This window comes from Microcebus murinus, chromosome 3 (genome assembly GCF_040939455.1).
Source record: "Microcebus murinus isolate Inina chromosome 3, M.murinus_Inina_mat1.0, whole genome shotgun sequence".
In the NCBI taxonomy this organism is placed as follows: Eukaryota; Metazoa; Chordata; class Mammalia; order Primates; family Cheirogaleidae; genus Microcebus; species Microcebus murinus.
Window position 1 is genome coordinate 13480150 of NC_134106.1, and position 14697 is coordinate 13494846.

The following is a 14697-nucleotide window of genomic DNA, read 5'->3' on the forward strand; positions in this document are numbered from 1 at the left end:
GTCACAGTTCCTTTTCAGAAACAAAAGCTATCAATCTTCTTCACAAAGGATCATATGCATATATCATGAAAAATAATAAGTAGACATATTTTATAAGATCATGAAAAGGCTTTAATGTGTATGTTGTTTTGTGATATAAAAACAAATAAAATATTTTATAACTTTTAAAGATAATAATTCACATAGAATGAAAACCTCTCCACACTTTTTAATAAAGAAAGTCTCAAACCCCCAAGCTGGAAGAAAACATTTATCCAAAGGAAAAAAAAATATTTCTAGATGTTGTGAAATGTTTTGAAATATGAGAGTCAAAATTCTTCTTTAAAATATTCATAACATTTATTTCAGATAAGGATGAAGTTGTTTAAGCCTTGCTCTTCTTGATAAGCCAATCCTGATTGGTTGACTGCATGTCTTAAGAGGTCCTATTCTTGAAATCCCATATGAAAAGTGACTACCTAGAAATATAAGACAGTAAAAATACATAAAGGAGTAAAAATTACCAATAATTTCTATGCCTAAATCTTTACATCTTATTATATTAGCAACACTTACTAAATATTTACTGAATATTTATTATTTATGTGCTAAGCACTGTACTAAGTGCATTATGTTACTTAATCCCATCCCCAGTTTTAAAATGCAGAAACCTAAGCACAGAAAAGTTAAATATCCTGCCCAACACAAAATAGTAACTGAATAAAATCAGCATTCAAGTCAGGCAGTCTTACTTAACAGCAATAACAAAACTATATAGGTTTTAAAGCGAACTTGAAGTTATAGCTTTAAACATGTCATTTTTCTGTTATTAGCTAAACAACTATGTTCTATTGTTAACGCTCTATGTTTGGTTCCTAATAGAAATTGTCAATAATAGAGCCCAGATGTACTCCATCTTTTATGCATCAGTGGAGGACTCTGATTTTGAAGTTTTTATTTAACATCACATATATTATTTTGAAAGAGGTTCAAAACACTTCATGGAGGTACATCTGTTACTAAATCAGGAAACTAGACAGATAGGATCAACTACCTTTGATAATAAAATTCAATACCTCTAACTTTCAGAGGTTTCATTTTTTAAAATAAACTGTGTAGCATATATGTAAAACCAAAAATGTAAATCAGGCTTTGGTAAATTAATATGACCTTAATATAATAGCGCATTACACTAAACACAGTGTAATCAACCCAATGTTAAATCTGACAAAAGGTTAACAGCATGCAGAATCTGTTTGTGTACCTATGTAAAACATTATTGAAAAAGAATATAAAATTAAACTATAGATAAATAGGGAGAAAACCACTTAACACAAAAATAGCTATCAATCAATTTATGACAGTTGATTCAACATTAAACTTATAAAATTAATTATAAAAGAGAAAATATCATTGTATTGCTAGATTTTTCTAAATTTTTAAACAAAAAATATTGCTCAAAAAAGACAAAATTGCTCAATTGTATTTGATATACCAGATTTGGTTATAACAGAAGATTTCAGCAATATAAGCTAAATGTTACTTTTTCATTACAAGATTATTTTAGAACGAAGTGATGATTAATAGTCTATCTGATTACTTTTTTCAAGGCATAGTTTTCTTCCTTTATATTCAAACATGATAGATACTTCTAGCAATTTTGCAATGGGTGGTAAATCACTTAATTGTTTTCTGTCAACAGTGGGTCTTTTGCAAAGCATACGTCCTTAAACAGTCATTAAGTTATGATCATGAAATGTACTTTTTTGTCCACTTAAATTTCTTACTTTTTAATTAAATAAATTATGATTCCTTTATTTTTGCTATACACTGGATTAATTTATTTTTGTATTGTTTACTAACTCTAAAAATTCAAGCATACTACCAGAAATTATTCATTTTATAAAGGTCAGTATTTTTAAAAGTCATAAAATTTATTAGTGTTTTTTTAGAAATCATACCACCTCAATTGTGTTCTAAATTCTTACAACTCAAAGTATGGTCCACAGACTGGCAACATCTGCTTCTGCCAGGGAGCTTGTCAAAAATGCAGAATCTTAGGACCTGTTCAATAACTGAAACATAATCCCTTAACAAGATCCCTAGGTGATTCATATATACATTAAAGTTAGGGAAGTAGAGGTCTAAATCATATAAAAAACACTTAGTGAATTAGCTGGTTGGCATATAACACAAGCTCAAAAGAATTTCAAAATACTGTACTTGCCTTCTCTATACCAAGAGAGGAGAGAGAGAGACAGCCAGAGATAAGAGAGGGGATGCATTAAAGACATTTAGTGGTAGAAACTTTAAGAGAGAAGACAACGTGATGTCAGGTGAGTAGGTATTAAAACATTTTAGGATAACCAGAATCTTTCTGATGCCTTTTTAAATCACACCAAGTTAGTTAGGCATGCACTCCACCGAGGTAGGCATTAAGTCCATGCTTATTAACCCCCATGTCCCCCAATCTCTCAACTTTTCCATTACCCTATTGATTTTCACAAGCCTCAGGAAGATCATTCAATTTTCATATATTTCAAAAGTGAATCCAAGATGACTATCCTAACAGTATTAAATAATTCTGGATGACCTCATGTATTATTTTTCATATTTCACAACGAGTCACTTTAACTTATGAAGGCAGATTCACATTGTTATGGGTTTACATATTTCAAACAAATGTAATATTCATTTTCCAATTGTACACATACTTTATTTAAATCTTCCTCATATATCCATTTCATTAATTACAAATTATGATGACAGCATAAGTATGTGCTCTCTAACTCCCTTTATTCTATATCAAAATATATTCCTAAACCCAATTTCTTCCTTTCTTTCTGTCCTAGAAGAAGCAAACACAACCCTTACCAGGCTAATTCTTGCCAGCCTGCTTTTAGACTCATGGAGTATTGGTTCCATCAATGATTTCCTTTATTGAGGGGAGAAGATACTGACTACCTGTGAGTTTTTGATTTTCCAAGGGCATCAATTAATTATTAAGATTATTTCATCATAAGCTAAGAGGAAAAGGTAGAGTTCTGAAGTGACAATAACGATATCAGAGAAAGCATTCTATTGACAACGAGAAACCAGGAAAAATGTTCTGAGAAACAATGCATGACTGAAGATGTTTTGGTAAATATATTTCACCTACAATGATACCTTTTTTAGAACTAATCTTATTGTATAATACCAAAAATTTCTGACCAGACTATAACTTTACCTAGTTCCCTAATTTTAATCTTACCTCTATGCCACACCCTCGGTACCACAAGTTAGAATTAATGTTAAACATACTATGTTTTATTCTGATATTGTAGACCTCTTAGGCAAAGGGTAAGGTCAGTTGTTTAATCAATCTTTAGTTTTATTTTTTAATGTAATCAGAAGTATAAATGCCATATTCAAAAGTTATGTTAACATGCCTAAATGATGCTAATGCTTTTAAATTTAAAAAATAAAATGTCTATATTAGGAACTCCATAGCAATGAAAGGTAGAGAGAACATTGATAATAAATATTTAACGGTAGTGACATCTTATCAATGGAAATCCAACTTAGATAAATGCCTTTTTTGGTTTTGGCAATTAATGTTCCACGTATTAGATGTGTATATTAGGCATATACAATACCTGTCTTATCACATAGTTACTGCAATACATCAATGCAAATATTTGAAAACAGTTTTATAGAGTGTATTCCCCAGTAATATTCTCAATAGCATTTTAATTTTTAACCAATTTTTAGTTTGTGAAATTTATCAGTAAATTGTTCGTTTAAAAAACTACGAAAGGCCAGGCAAGGTGGCTCACGCCTGTAATTCTATAATTCTGGCACTCTGGGAGGCCAAGGCAGGGGGATCCCTTGAGGTCAGGAGTTAGAGACCAGCTTGAGCAAGAGCGAGACCCCATCTCTAGTAAAAATGGAAAAAATTAGCTGAGCATGGTGGCACATGCCTGTAGTCCTAGCTCCTCTGGAGGCTGAAGCAGGAGGGTTGCTTGAGCCCAGGAGTTTGAGGTTGCAGTGAGCAAAGTTGACCTCACTGCACTCTAGCCTGTACAACAGAGTAAGACTCTGTCTCAAAAAAAAAAAAAAAAAAAAACTAAAACTATAAGAATGCAATAATCATCCTAGATGGTATTCTAGAAAAAAACTAAAAATCTCACCTCCTCTCAATAAATAATTAGAAGTTTCTTCTTTATATTCATCGGGAAAAAAAGCAGTTCTTTCAGGTAAAGTTTTTTCACAATCTGAAAATAAGAAGTGATATGTTATAGCAAAAATTAACCTTTACATACAAATGTTAGCAATATAAACAAATTATTTTTTTCAGAAATATTTCCTTCAGTTGGCTCCTAATATTTAGAGAAATAAAGTAGGATTTTTCAAATCTCCTTTTAAAAATTTAATAACTTGTGTCCTTCAAAATCAGTATATCATTTAATGTTTGAATAAATCTTTATGAGAAAATAGTGTGCACCAATAAACATTGTCTTACATTTTATCTCTTCTTTTGTGTCAAAATTATATATTTGGCATATACAGATAAAACATTATTTTTTTTATCATGAGAAAGAACATTTTGAAATGGATTTCATACCTTCCCCAGGAGTAGAATAAACTAATTTTTCCTCTGATGTTCTTGGACAGCAATACTCATGAGGAACTTCCTGTTCTCCATTATTGGGAACTATTTTCCATTTAAATAAACTTTGGTGTCTTTTATGCATGTGAGGACCTGCTGTAGTATCACAGAGTGGGGAAGATGCACATATTTTGTTAACTGCAACCATTTTCAAATCTTTTTCTATCTCTATTTTTATCTCTTCAGCATCATTATTTTCTCCAAAGTAATTTTCTTGCCCATTGTTTGTTTCCACGGTACTTAGAGTTTCAATTTCCTTACTAATTTCATGAAACATGTGAAGTTCTTCAAGTACTAAATCAAATTTACTCTTCATCTCAAAATCTTTTCCTATTGTCAGAGCTTCTGTTGGTAAACATTTAGCAGTTAAGTCCTGAAAACATTCATTGTTCCCTTTACTCAAACAAGTTTCAAATTGATGATTAACATACAATGTAGAGTCATTCTTCAGATGACAATGCTTTAAATTAGCTAACTCACTTTCTTGTGAAATACTCTCATATTCATTTCTGTCAGCTATGTAATTTTGAATAGCATATTTAATTTCTTCCACGTTTATTTTCTTACTCATTAATGAAACTGGCTGTACAGAAAACACACCATCCATCTGAAAAAAGCTATCTTTCTTTTCCTTTTCTACCTTAATATCTTTGGGAACCAGGCAACTATTTGCTAAACTTTGTGCTGTGACTTTTACTTCCTCCTTCAAGATTAAGTCATATTTTTTTCCCTCTATTTCACTTAGCAAGTTCCCAAAATTTAGCTTTTGAGTTATTGTCATTGTATTGGTCTGTTCACTGTGTATTATGTCATGGCTTGCTGGTATGACCTGTTGTCTAACATTGCAGAAACCTTCAAATATGCACTTAGAATTAAAGCTACCGATCTTACTATGTTCCTGATTTCTTTCAATATCCAAATGTTGGTTGTGCATATATACTTTACAATTTTTTTCATTAAAGTATCCATGGTTGTTCCACATAATATGAGGACCAGACTTAGCATGTGTTTTAATGGTATTAGAACTACATTGAGCCAAATTTTCCACATTCTTGAGTTGCTCAGAACAATTCATATTATTATAAGTAATTTCTTCCATGCCATCAAAGTCCATTAAAAGGGGAAATGTTTCATATGTTTCAAAAATTGGGGAACATATTTTTTTAGTTGTCATACTAAAGGAATTGATGTTTTTTTCCTTAGATTCTTTGAAAATTTGTTCAGTGTTAAACAGCTTTCTTTTCTTTAGCATAGGTTTTAAATTATCTTCTAATAGTCTTGAAGAATTTAAAATCTTTACTAGATTTGCAGTATGATTTTCCACCATAATACTTTTTGGATAATTCAAATACACTATCCATTTGAAAATACATTCCTCTTCCAAATGAAAATCATTTTCAATTCTTGTTAAAAAGTCAAATTTAGTGAGCAAAAAAGCTATGTTGGTTTTCAATACGGTATTTAAGGATTCTGAAACACTCATTTGTAAATATATGCTTAAAATGCCATTCTTTATATTGATATTCATATTTCTGGTTATTAGACTTTGAACACTAATTTGCTTTTTGAATTTCAAAATTTTATACCAGGTTAAAATACTATTATCTTTTTGATTTCCTGAAATACTTTTATGGAAATAAAAAATTTCTGTAATGAAATTTTCAAAACTGTTGCTTAAATGAAAGTTTTTTTGCATATTATCATATCTCAACTGCAGCATGTTATTTTCTCCTTTATCACTTAATGAAATAATTTTTATTAAAGCTTTTTGACTACCCAGCATTTCCATCATGAGAGGTTTTGATTTTCCTTCACGTGCATTCACGACTTTTGTACAGTGGTACTCTTCCTTGCTTGAGAGGTCTATTTCTAATAACGGTAGCCAATTCAATTTATCTCCGGTTTTCTTCATATTTTCACATTTAGTCTTATAATTGTTTGTAATTATCCAACAATTTTCCCTATTTTGTCTCAAAATATGTCTAATGTTACAATCCCAGCTTTGAGATTTTTCCAACCTGGTAGGTCTGTAACTGTCCAAGCATGTTTCTGCTTCGTCCCAATTTGCATTTTCTAGTATTATAATGAAATTATTTTTAAGGTCTCTTACATCACACTTGATACTACTGGAGTTATAGTATTTTGAATTGATCAAGTCTTTTTTTTTCACACAAGTATTTTGGCTTCTGAGTGATGGGTGGTTACTTTCATAACATTCAGAAAAAATATTTTCTGTCTCTACAATTTTTTTATCATCTTGTAACTTTTGCTTCTTAACATCAGGTCTATTTCGGGAACAGTAAATGTTTGTGAAATCCCTAACATATGCCTCGCTTTTGTCATTCTTTTTCTTTGCTATTTCCTTTAAATAGACAGAGGACATTTTGCTATTTAAATCCTTTGGAAACTCAGGGACACTTATTGTGCTGCTATCTCTAAAATAGCTGGGTTTGGCAATTTCGAAGCCGGGCTGGTTTTGAGATTTGGGTATTTTTAGTATAGATGATGAAATGTTATTTTCTTTTTTATTTGATGGCATAACACTGTCAGCTTTACATCTGTTCTTAAGTTCATGAAATGTTGGTTTAGTTTCCTTGTAAAAGGTAACATCTAAAAAGGGATTTTCTGCACGTCTTATATAACTATTGTCTTTCTGAATACTGTCTCTTCCTCGGACTAAATGTTGCTTTGCATCGTGTTTAACTCCATGTACATCGCGTTTGGAGGTGTTGGGCGGAAGCTGACTAACTTTCGCTTTGGCTGCATCTCTGCAGTGCACGCCGAAAGCCCCTCTGTCAGGAAGTTCTGGCTCAGAAGCCCGTCCCGAGGCCCTGAAATCAGAACCTAAACTTTGTGAGGGGGGAGACTGCAGACACCTATCCACTTGGAATTTGGAATCTTGGCGTCCTAAAGTGCATATCTGCTCTCTACTGACTGACTGCTCCACACACGAATCTGTGAAGTTGTCAAAAATCGCACTCGGTGAAACAAGGAACCCCTTGAGGGGTCTGGGCGACAAGTCCCAGGCTTTTTCCGCCTCAGACAAGCGGGGCACCAAAGGCAGCCGCCACCCCGCCTCAGAGACACCACCGGGCTCCTCAAGACGGAGCCGCTTGCTCCAGGGTGGTTGGGAATCCGGGTCCTCAGGAGGCGGCAAAGAGTAGGCAGGCCCCCTGAGGGCGGCAACACGCGGCGTGGGCTGCGTGAGGGACATGACAGCGAATGGAGGGGATCTGTCCGAGGTCCCGTCCTGTCACGTCTCTAGTCTCTCACCAGGCTCTAGGCGGCTCCGCCCCGCCCCTAACACCTCCCCGGTCACGCCCCTGACACGCCCCTAGAGGCCTGGACCCCGCCTCTGCCTCAGGGACCGCCCCGCCCCAAACCCGCCCCAAGCCCGCCCCTCCGCAGCCAGGGCCCCGCCCCGCCCCTCCGCAGCCAGGGCCCCGCCCCGCCCCCACGCACTCCGCGCGCGCCGGGGTGTCTGTCTCTTGAAGCGCGGAACGCTCCCAACCGTTACTTTGACTATTTTTAGCCCCTCTTTCTAATGCCAGGGCAGTAGCTAATGTAAATTCTTTTTTCCCTCTGGCAGAATTAAGGGGGAAAGTCAGAATCTCTCTTTAAAAAAAAAAATGTGTATGAAAACAACTTTATTTTTTAAATTCTAAAATTCCAGGTTTTCCTCAGAAGCGGCTTCCCCACAGTGCTCGAGTGACCCGTCCAGTAAAACTGCGTCGTTAGCTCTGTAGGCACCAGACCAAATCTCTCCGTGTCTGGAAAAACTTCTTAGTCATCCCGGTGGCACTTAAAATCCTATTTCCACTTCACTAATACGGTGTGTTTGGGTGGGAGAAGGCACTGGTACCTAACGGTCAAAATGTCTGAGGGAAAGTGTCTAGAAATTATTATTCAGATAATGATTATTCTTCACTTAAAACTGTAAAAAAACAAAAGTTTTCATATGCACTGTGGAGATTTCTTCCCAAATGTTGTGGATAAAATTACTTAGAGATAAAAATTATATGTTTGAACTACTCCATTTAGTGTAAGCATAAATAATAATACGCTTCTGACTCACACCTAAAGAACAAATTCTTTAAATGCTATTTCTTCTTTTTCCTCTGCTTTTGGAATTATTTCTTTATGACTTCCAGTCGGTTCTGATTTTTTTGTGACTTCTATAATTGTACAGAAGAGAATGATTTTCAAAATGCTTATTATTTACATACATGTTTGTTAAGAAACATGTAATTACTTCTGCGTAGTCCAAAAACCTCACTCCCCTTGGTGGTTGTTCCAAAGTTGTAATGTTTTATGTTAAAATGTATAAGAACTACAAAAATGTGCAACAGGAACCCTAATTTCAGAACCGATGGGAGCACATATAGCAATATATGACTAGCAAACTGCTTTAGGTAATAAGATGTTTATTAGCTTCATGTCTTTTAAATACTCTTAGATATATTGTGATTACCTTAGCTTGTAAATTCCTCTAGAGAAATGTTTACTTAAATTTGCAGAAAGCCTTGCAGCATGAGCACTTCACCAACACTATAAATTAAAGAATATGGCAGCGGTTCAGCTCATACATCAGCGAGTTCTCAAAGTGCTACTTCCATATATCTTGCGTTCCATTGCTTTTTTTGTGCCAGATGTTCCACAAATCTAAATTCCATTCTAATGCAGTCTGTTCCGTGCTTGTGGATAGCCCATAAGATCTGACTTGTATAGCTAGGTGAACATAATTGCTGCACTGGTGTGATATTAGGAGCAAGTTTTTCCTTTTTAATCTATAAAGTAAATGCCATCATTTGTGATTTCGAGTCTAGGTTGATCTGTTTAACTTGTTGTTTGATTATTTCTTCAGCTTGGTAGTTTGCCCAGAGCACAGTTTTTAGATCTCTATCACACCGCTATTTAACAACTATGCATTGTTTAAGGATTAAAATTCAAATAAAACTCAGAAGAATTAAGTTTAATTTAACTATTGTTTGAGAACTATGTCCAAGACACCGTTAGGTGCACAGAAATGTATAGAGTTTGGTTTTCTCTATTCTGAAGAAACTTGCAGTAATGAAAACCAAAAATAGAGCCTTTTCTTCCATTTACTTGTTTAAATATTATACTAATGGCCTGGGCATTGCTGTTTCAAACATTATCTATTGAAACTAGTGTTTATGTGTTTTTGCCTTTATTTTTTTAGATGCTTACTTCGAAAATGGTAAATGAGAAATGCAGAAAGTTGTGTCTTCAACTAATGATATAATCAAAATATAAATGAGACTTGTTCAAATCTCACCCACATTTCAAAGCCTATTTCAAGTGTCACATTTTTAATATCACTTTGCCTGCCCTTCCTTTAAAAGCATTTATCTCCCTTAATAACAGTAAACTAAGCTTTAAGGAGGGCATCTGTCTGATTCCCTTTAGTTTGAGACCTGAATGAATGAAAGAATGAATAATTTATGAGATAAACCCCATACTGAAGATATGGCACAATCTCCTATAAGAGTTAAGTCAGAAACTCACTCAGTGCCTTGGGATACCTAATACCTAATGTCCTTCGTATGGCATGCCACATCCTCACAACTAGGTCCTACCTTAAATTTTTCAGCTTCTTTGTTGTTTACAATGTGCCAAAACCAGATTGTTTATTTTCTTGCTATTCCATGAGTATTCTTAATATTCTTACCTTTCTCTACCTGGAAAATTCAAATTAAGCCTTAAAAAAATTCCTTCCCAAAAGTTATTTCAACTGCAAGTTTCTCTACTTACTTCCTGCTTTATCCAATCCCTGGACAGAATTACTTTCATCCCCATCTGTGTTCCTGTAGCAATTTATTTCTAACTATAAAACACTGAAAACATCTTATTGTATTGAGTTGTTTATATGTACCTTCCACTACATTCTGTTAATCAGGATAAAAATTTATTGTATCCCCAGTGCCTACCATTAATGAAAAAAAAAAATGAAATGACTCTACGGGTAATATACATTTATCAATCCAAATGGATTTTGTGGTGTCTTAAAGGTGCATTATGTTTCTTGTTTTTGTTTTATTTTGCTTTGGTTTTATATGTTAAAGTGGAAACTTGCTTTTATAATCATGTTAAAATACATTTAACATGAAAACTCTGCTAGGCTATGCTACAATAAGAGCCAAAACTCTGCTACAATAAGAGCCAAAAATTGACCTTAAATATTAGCGGTTTTGTTTTTTTTCTGAGAAAGAGTCTCACCTGTTGCCTGGGCTAAAGTGAGTGCTGTGGCGTCAGCCTAGCTCATAGCAACCTCAAACTCCTGGGCTCAAGCAATCCTGCTGCCTCAGCCTCCCGAGTCTACAGGCATGCGCCACTATGCCAGGCTAATTTTTTCCATATATATTTTTTTAGTTGGCCAATTAATTTCTTTATATTTATAGTAGAGACAGGGTCTCGCTCTTGCTCAGGCTGGTTTCAATCTCCTGACCTCAAGCAATCTGCCTGCCTCCGCCTCCCAGAGTGCTAGGATTACAGGCGTGAGCCACCGCGCCCGGCCAATGTTAACATTTTTAACATCATGTAAGTTTCATGGTAGGACCAGCAACGTGACAGTGCAGTTTTTCTCTTTTACTTCTTTTAATCAATCATGTAAGAAATGAATTGATATGCTGACCCTAAAACTTTGTTTCACAATGAAAGATAATATAATTAAGAACTGCTAACAAAAATATTTAAGCCAAATACAGCAAAGAGGAAAACATCATCACTTACTAAAAATATTTAAAATAAAATAAATATGGCTATAAATAACATAATACTTTTTAATTAATGGTAAGCACCAGATAGGAAATAATTCAGAAAACTGATATTGTACATATTTGCATATGTGATTAACCTTTCAGCAGAGCAATAACGGTCATTTATAACATAACTATCATCTTAAATATGGCAGTGTATATGCAGATGCTTAAAACTGTAAACTACCCCCTTATTCTCAATTTTCATTAATGACATCACTATCTACCCAGTCTCCTAAACTAGAAACAGTGTCTATTCTTCACTTTCTTCTTTTTTACTGAATTAACCAAAAATTCAATCCCTATGTAGACATTCATCAAATCTTGTTGATTCTACATCGAAAATTAGCCTTAAATTGATCCTCTTTTCTTTATCCATAATACTTCAGCATTATTTCAAACCCTCATCATCTCTCTTTGAGAATATTGTAATAAACTGATCTTCGTTTAACTAGTTTCTCCTCAACTTCTGCCCAACACTTACAAGAGTTTTCTTCTTTTAAAAAATTAAACATTTTGTTACTTTCTTAGTCAAGAACTTCTTTTGACTCTTTGATATTTACAGAATAAAACACAGACTCTTTAATTTGGCTTATAAATTTCTTCATAGTTTCACTCCATAGTATTTTTTCAGCTTCCACAGCACGACTTGCTTTCCTACAGCACTACACTTCTCATCATTCCTTAAGTATATAAAGTCCTTCCACAATTTCAGTCTTGGGCATATGCTGGTTCATTTGGCTAACGTGTAGTTATTAAGTCTTACTTAAAGTCTTCTGCAGTGACTCCAAATTTACAACCATCTTGTAACTACAGTTTTATCTGTTGATCATTCTTTTTTATTTCTAAATCTTACCTCATTAATGTACTATTATATTTTCTGCATGCTTAGTTAGTTAGAAATAAAGTTTTTCCTGAGCCCTAAGCATTAGAAAAGTGAGAGTGTTCAACTCTTTACAACATCCATTTGACATTCTAATAAATTTCAGCAGCAATTAAAAGACTCTTTAATACTGAAAAAAAAGTAAGACCTTATATTGTATTGTATTGGAATTCATGCTATTGTAAATAACGCCTCTTTTAAAAATAATTGTGAGTTATTTTAATTGATCTTTTGCAAGAATCTTCAAGTTTTTGACATGGAAAAATTTCTATATTTTTCATCATATTAACTTAAAGTTATTTAGATTGCTTTCTCCTTTTGTATAGTTTTTTTCCTGAGATTAGTTACTTTGTTTTGGTTGGTTGCATAAAAATAAAGATTTAGCTGGAAATGGCAAATTCATATATCTTTTACTTAGAATTTTTAAAGAATTATATATATTTACATTAAATACAAAATACATTTAACATGAAAATTATGCTAAACATAATTTATTTTCTATCAGAACACAATATAAAATAGTAGTTGGGTAGGTAGGATTGACTCATATTAAATTTGAATCTATATTCCACTTTTTCCTAAGAGCACATTATTTAGCTTTTCTGAAACACAGATTCCTATAAGTGGAAATTATAAAGTAGCACTTACCTCCGAGGTTGCTATGTAAATTAAATAAAATATACTATGTAAAGCATTTAGAAGAGTGCTGGGCATATAAATCAGTGTTCATTGAAGATTTTTTAAAAATTATGATAGTTATTACTATCAAAATCATAGTGTACTAGGCTGGCTCCCAAAGATTCAGATGAGCTGACTATCAGCATCTCTTCCCAACCACACATTTCAGTAATTTCATGTGGGTAGTTAGTTAGGAGTTGGCCATAAGGGAAGTAATTTACATCAATAATATCAGTAAATGCTACAGATCAGAGATTTCTTTCTTTCTTTTCTCCTTCCTTCCTTTCTTTCTTTCTTTCTTTCTTTCTTTCTTTCTTTCTTTCTTTCTTTCTTTCTTTCTTTCTTTCTTTCTTTCTTTCTTTCTGTCTGTCTGTCTAGAAAGCCAGTTGTTAAACAGTTATAAGCATAGTGCTCCATCATACTCCATCTTATAATACTTCAGCTACATTACTATGTAAATCATTTCTACTACAGGGTTGTAGCTATAGTAAGCCAGGCAGTTTGTCTGACTAAAATCAAAATTAGGCAATTCAAGTGATTCTATATTTGATGCCAGGACACATGTGAAAAATTTATTTAAAAAAAAACTAGTGTTAATTTGTCTTCACCTCATTTGATACTTTTTTTTTAATGAGTGGAGAATCCAAAATGTACCACAAATAAAAAGTAACTCTTTAAGTCTTTTAGGTTTGCTTATAGTTCATGATTTCAGAATGGAAATATGTTCATTTCAGGGGAAAATGATGGATCAAAACAATGCTTCCTCTATCATTATCTAGGGCAGAGTATGGTCACTGCTTACTATCAATCCATAATCATTGACAACTAAATAATAATGTAGGCTTCAAAGTACTTTTAAGTGGATGCTGTCATCTGATGATTTGATTTAACTCTGCTTTGATTTGCTGAACATCTGTTAAGTGCAAGGAACTGTGTCTGTTGCTGAAGTAAATACCATGACATAAAAGATTTAATCTTTGTCCCTAAAAAATGCATTCTAGCAAGAAACATGTATATAAAGAGATAACTAACAAAATATGGCCCATTTAATCAGGCTGTTTACAATTTTGTCCTAGCTATTTTTCAGCCTTATCTCTAGCCACTTCATTCTCTTCTCCTCTGCCTCACATTATACCACACAAAACTACTTGCAATTCCCCAAACACTCACATATTTTGTCGTTTTGTTGTTCAGAAGACATCTATTCAGCATCTATTATGCACCAAACACTGTGTTAGATAATAGAGATTCAAAAATAAAACAATCTTTTTTCTCCCTAGGAATTTACACTAGCAGAGAGACAGACATATAGCATTTATTTCAATATAATAGGATAAGTGCTACCATAAAGTTATGTCCCAGCACTGAGGAAAGGAAACCAAACCTAGTCTGGAGGCTTAGTTGAGACTTTCAGGAGGAAATGATACCTAAAAGCTGATTTCCAAAGGGTTCATTCATTCATTCCATTCCTATAAGCCTATATATAGTTTCTTAAAAACTACCTTATATTTCCACATTAATCAATTATTCATTCATATTCCCATAGCATTTCATACATCTATTGTAATACTTTAAAAATTATATAATAATTAGTTTAACATACTATCTCCTCCACCAAATTATTAGTTCCTTGAGACTTGGAATAGTTAACTTGTTTATCTTTGTATTTCCAATATTTAGCAAGGAATAAATACAATAGATGATAATTTTTTAATTGTTGGATTGAATAT

General features: G+C 33.4%; 1 protein-coding gene across 1 annotated transcript; it reads right to left on the reverse strand.

The window, feature by feature from the left end:
* Positions 1 to 339: 339 nt before the first annotated feature.
* RAD51AP2 (RAD51 associated protein 2) lies at positions 340 to 7844 on the reverse strand. The gene is made up of 3 exons (XM_012745437.2): positions 4586 to 7844; positions 4152 to 4235; positions 340 to 458 (listed from the first exon to the last, which is right to left on the reverse strand). The coding sequence occupies exons 1-3, from the start codon at positions 7842 to 7844 to the stop codon at positions 340 to 342; spliced, it is 3462 nt and encodes a 1153-aa protein (XP_012600891.2).
* Between the last annotated feature and the right edge of the window lie 6853 nt (positions 7845 to 14697).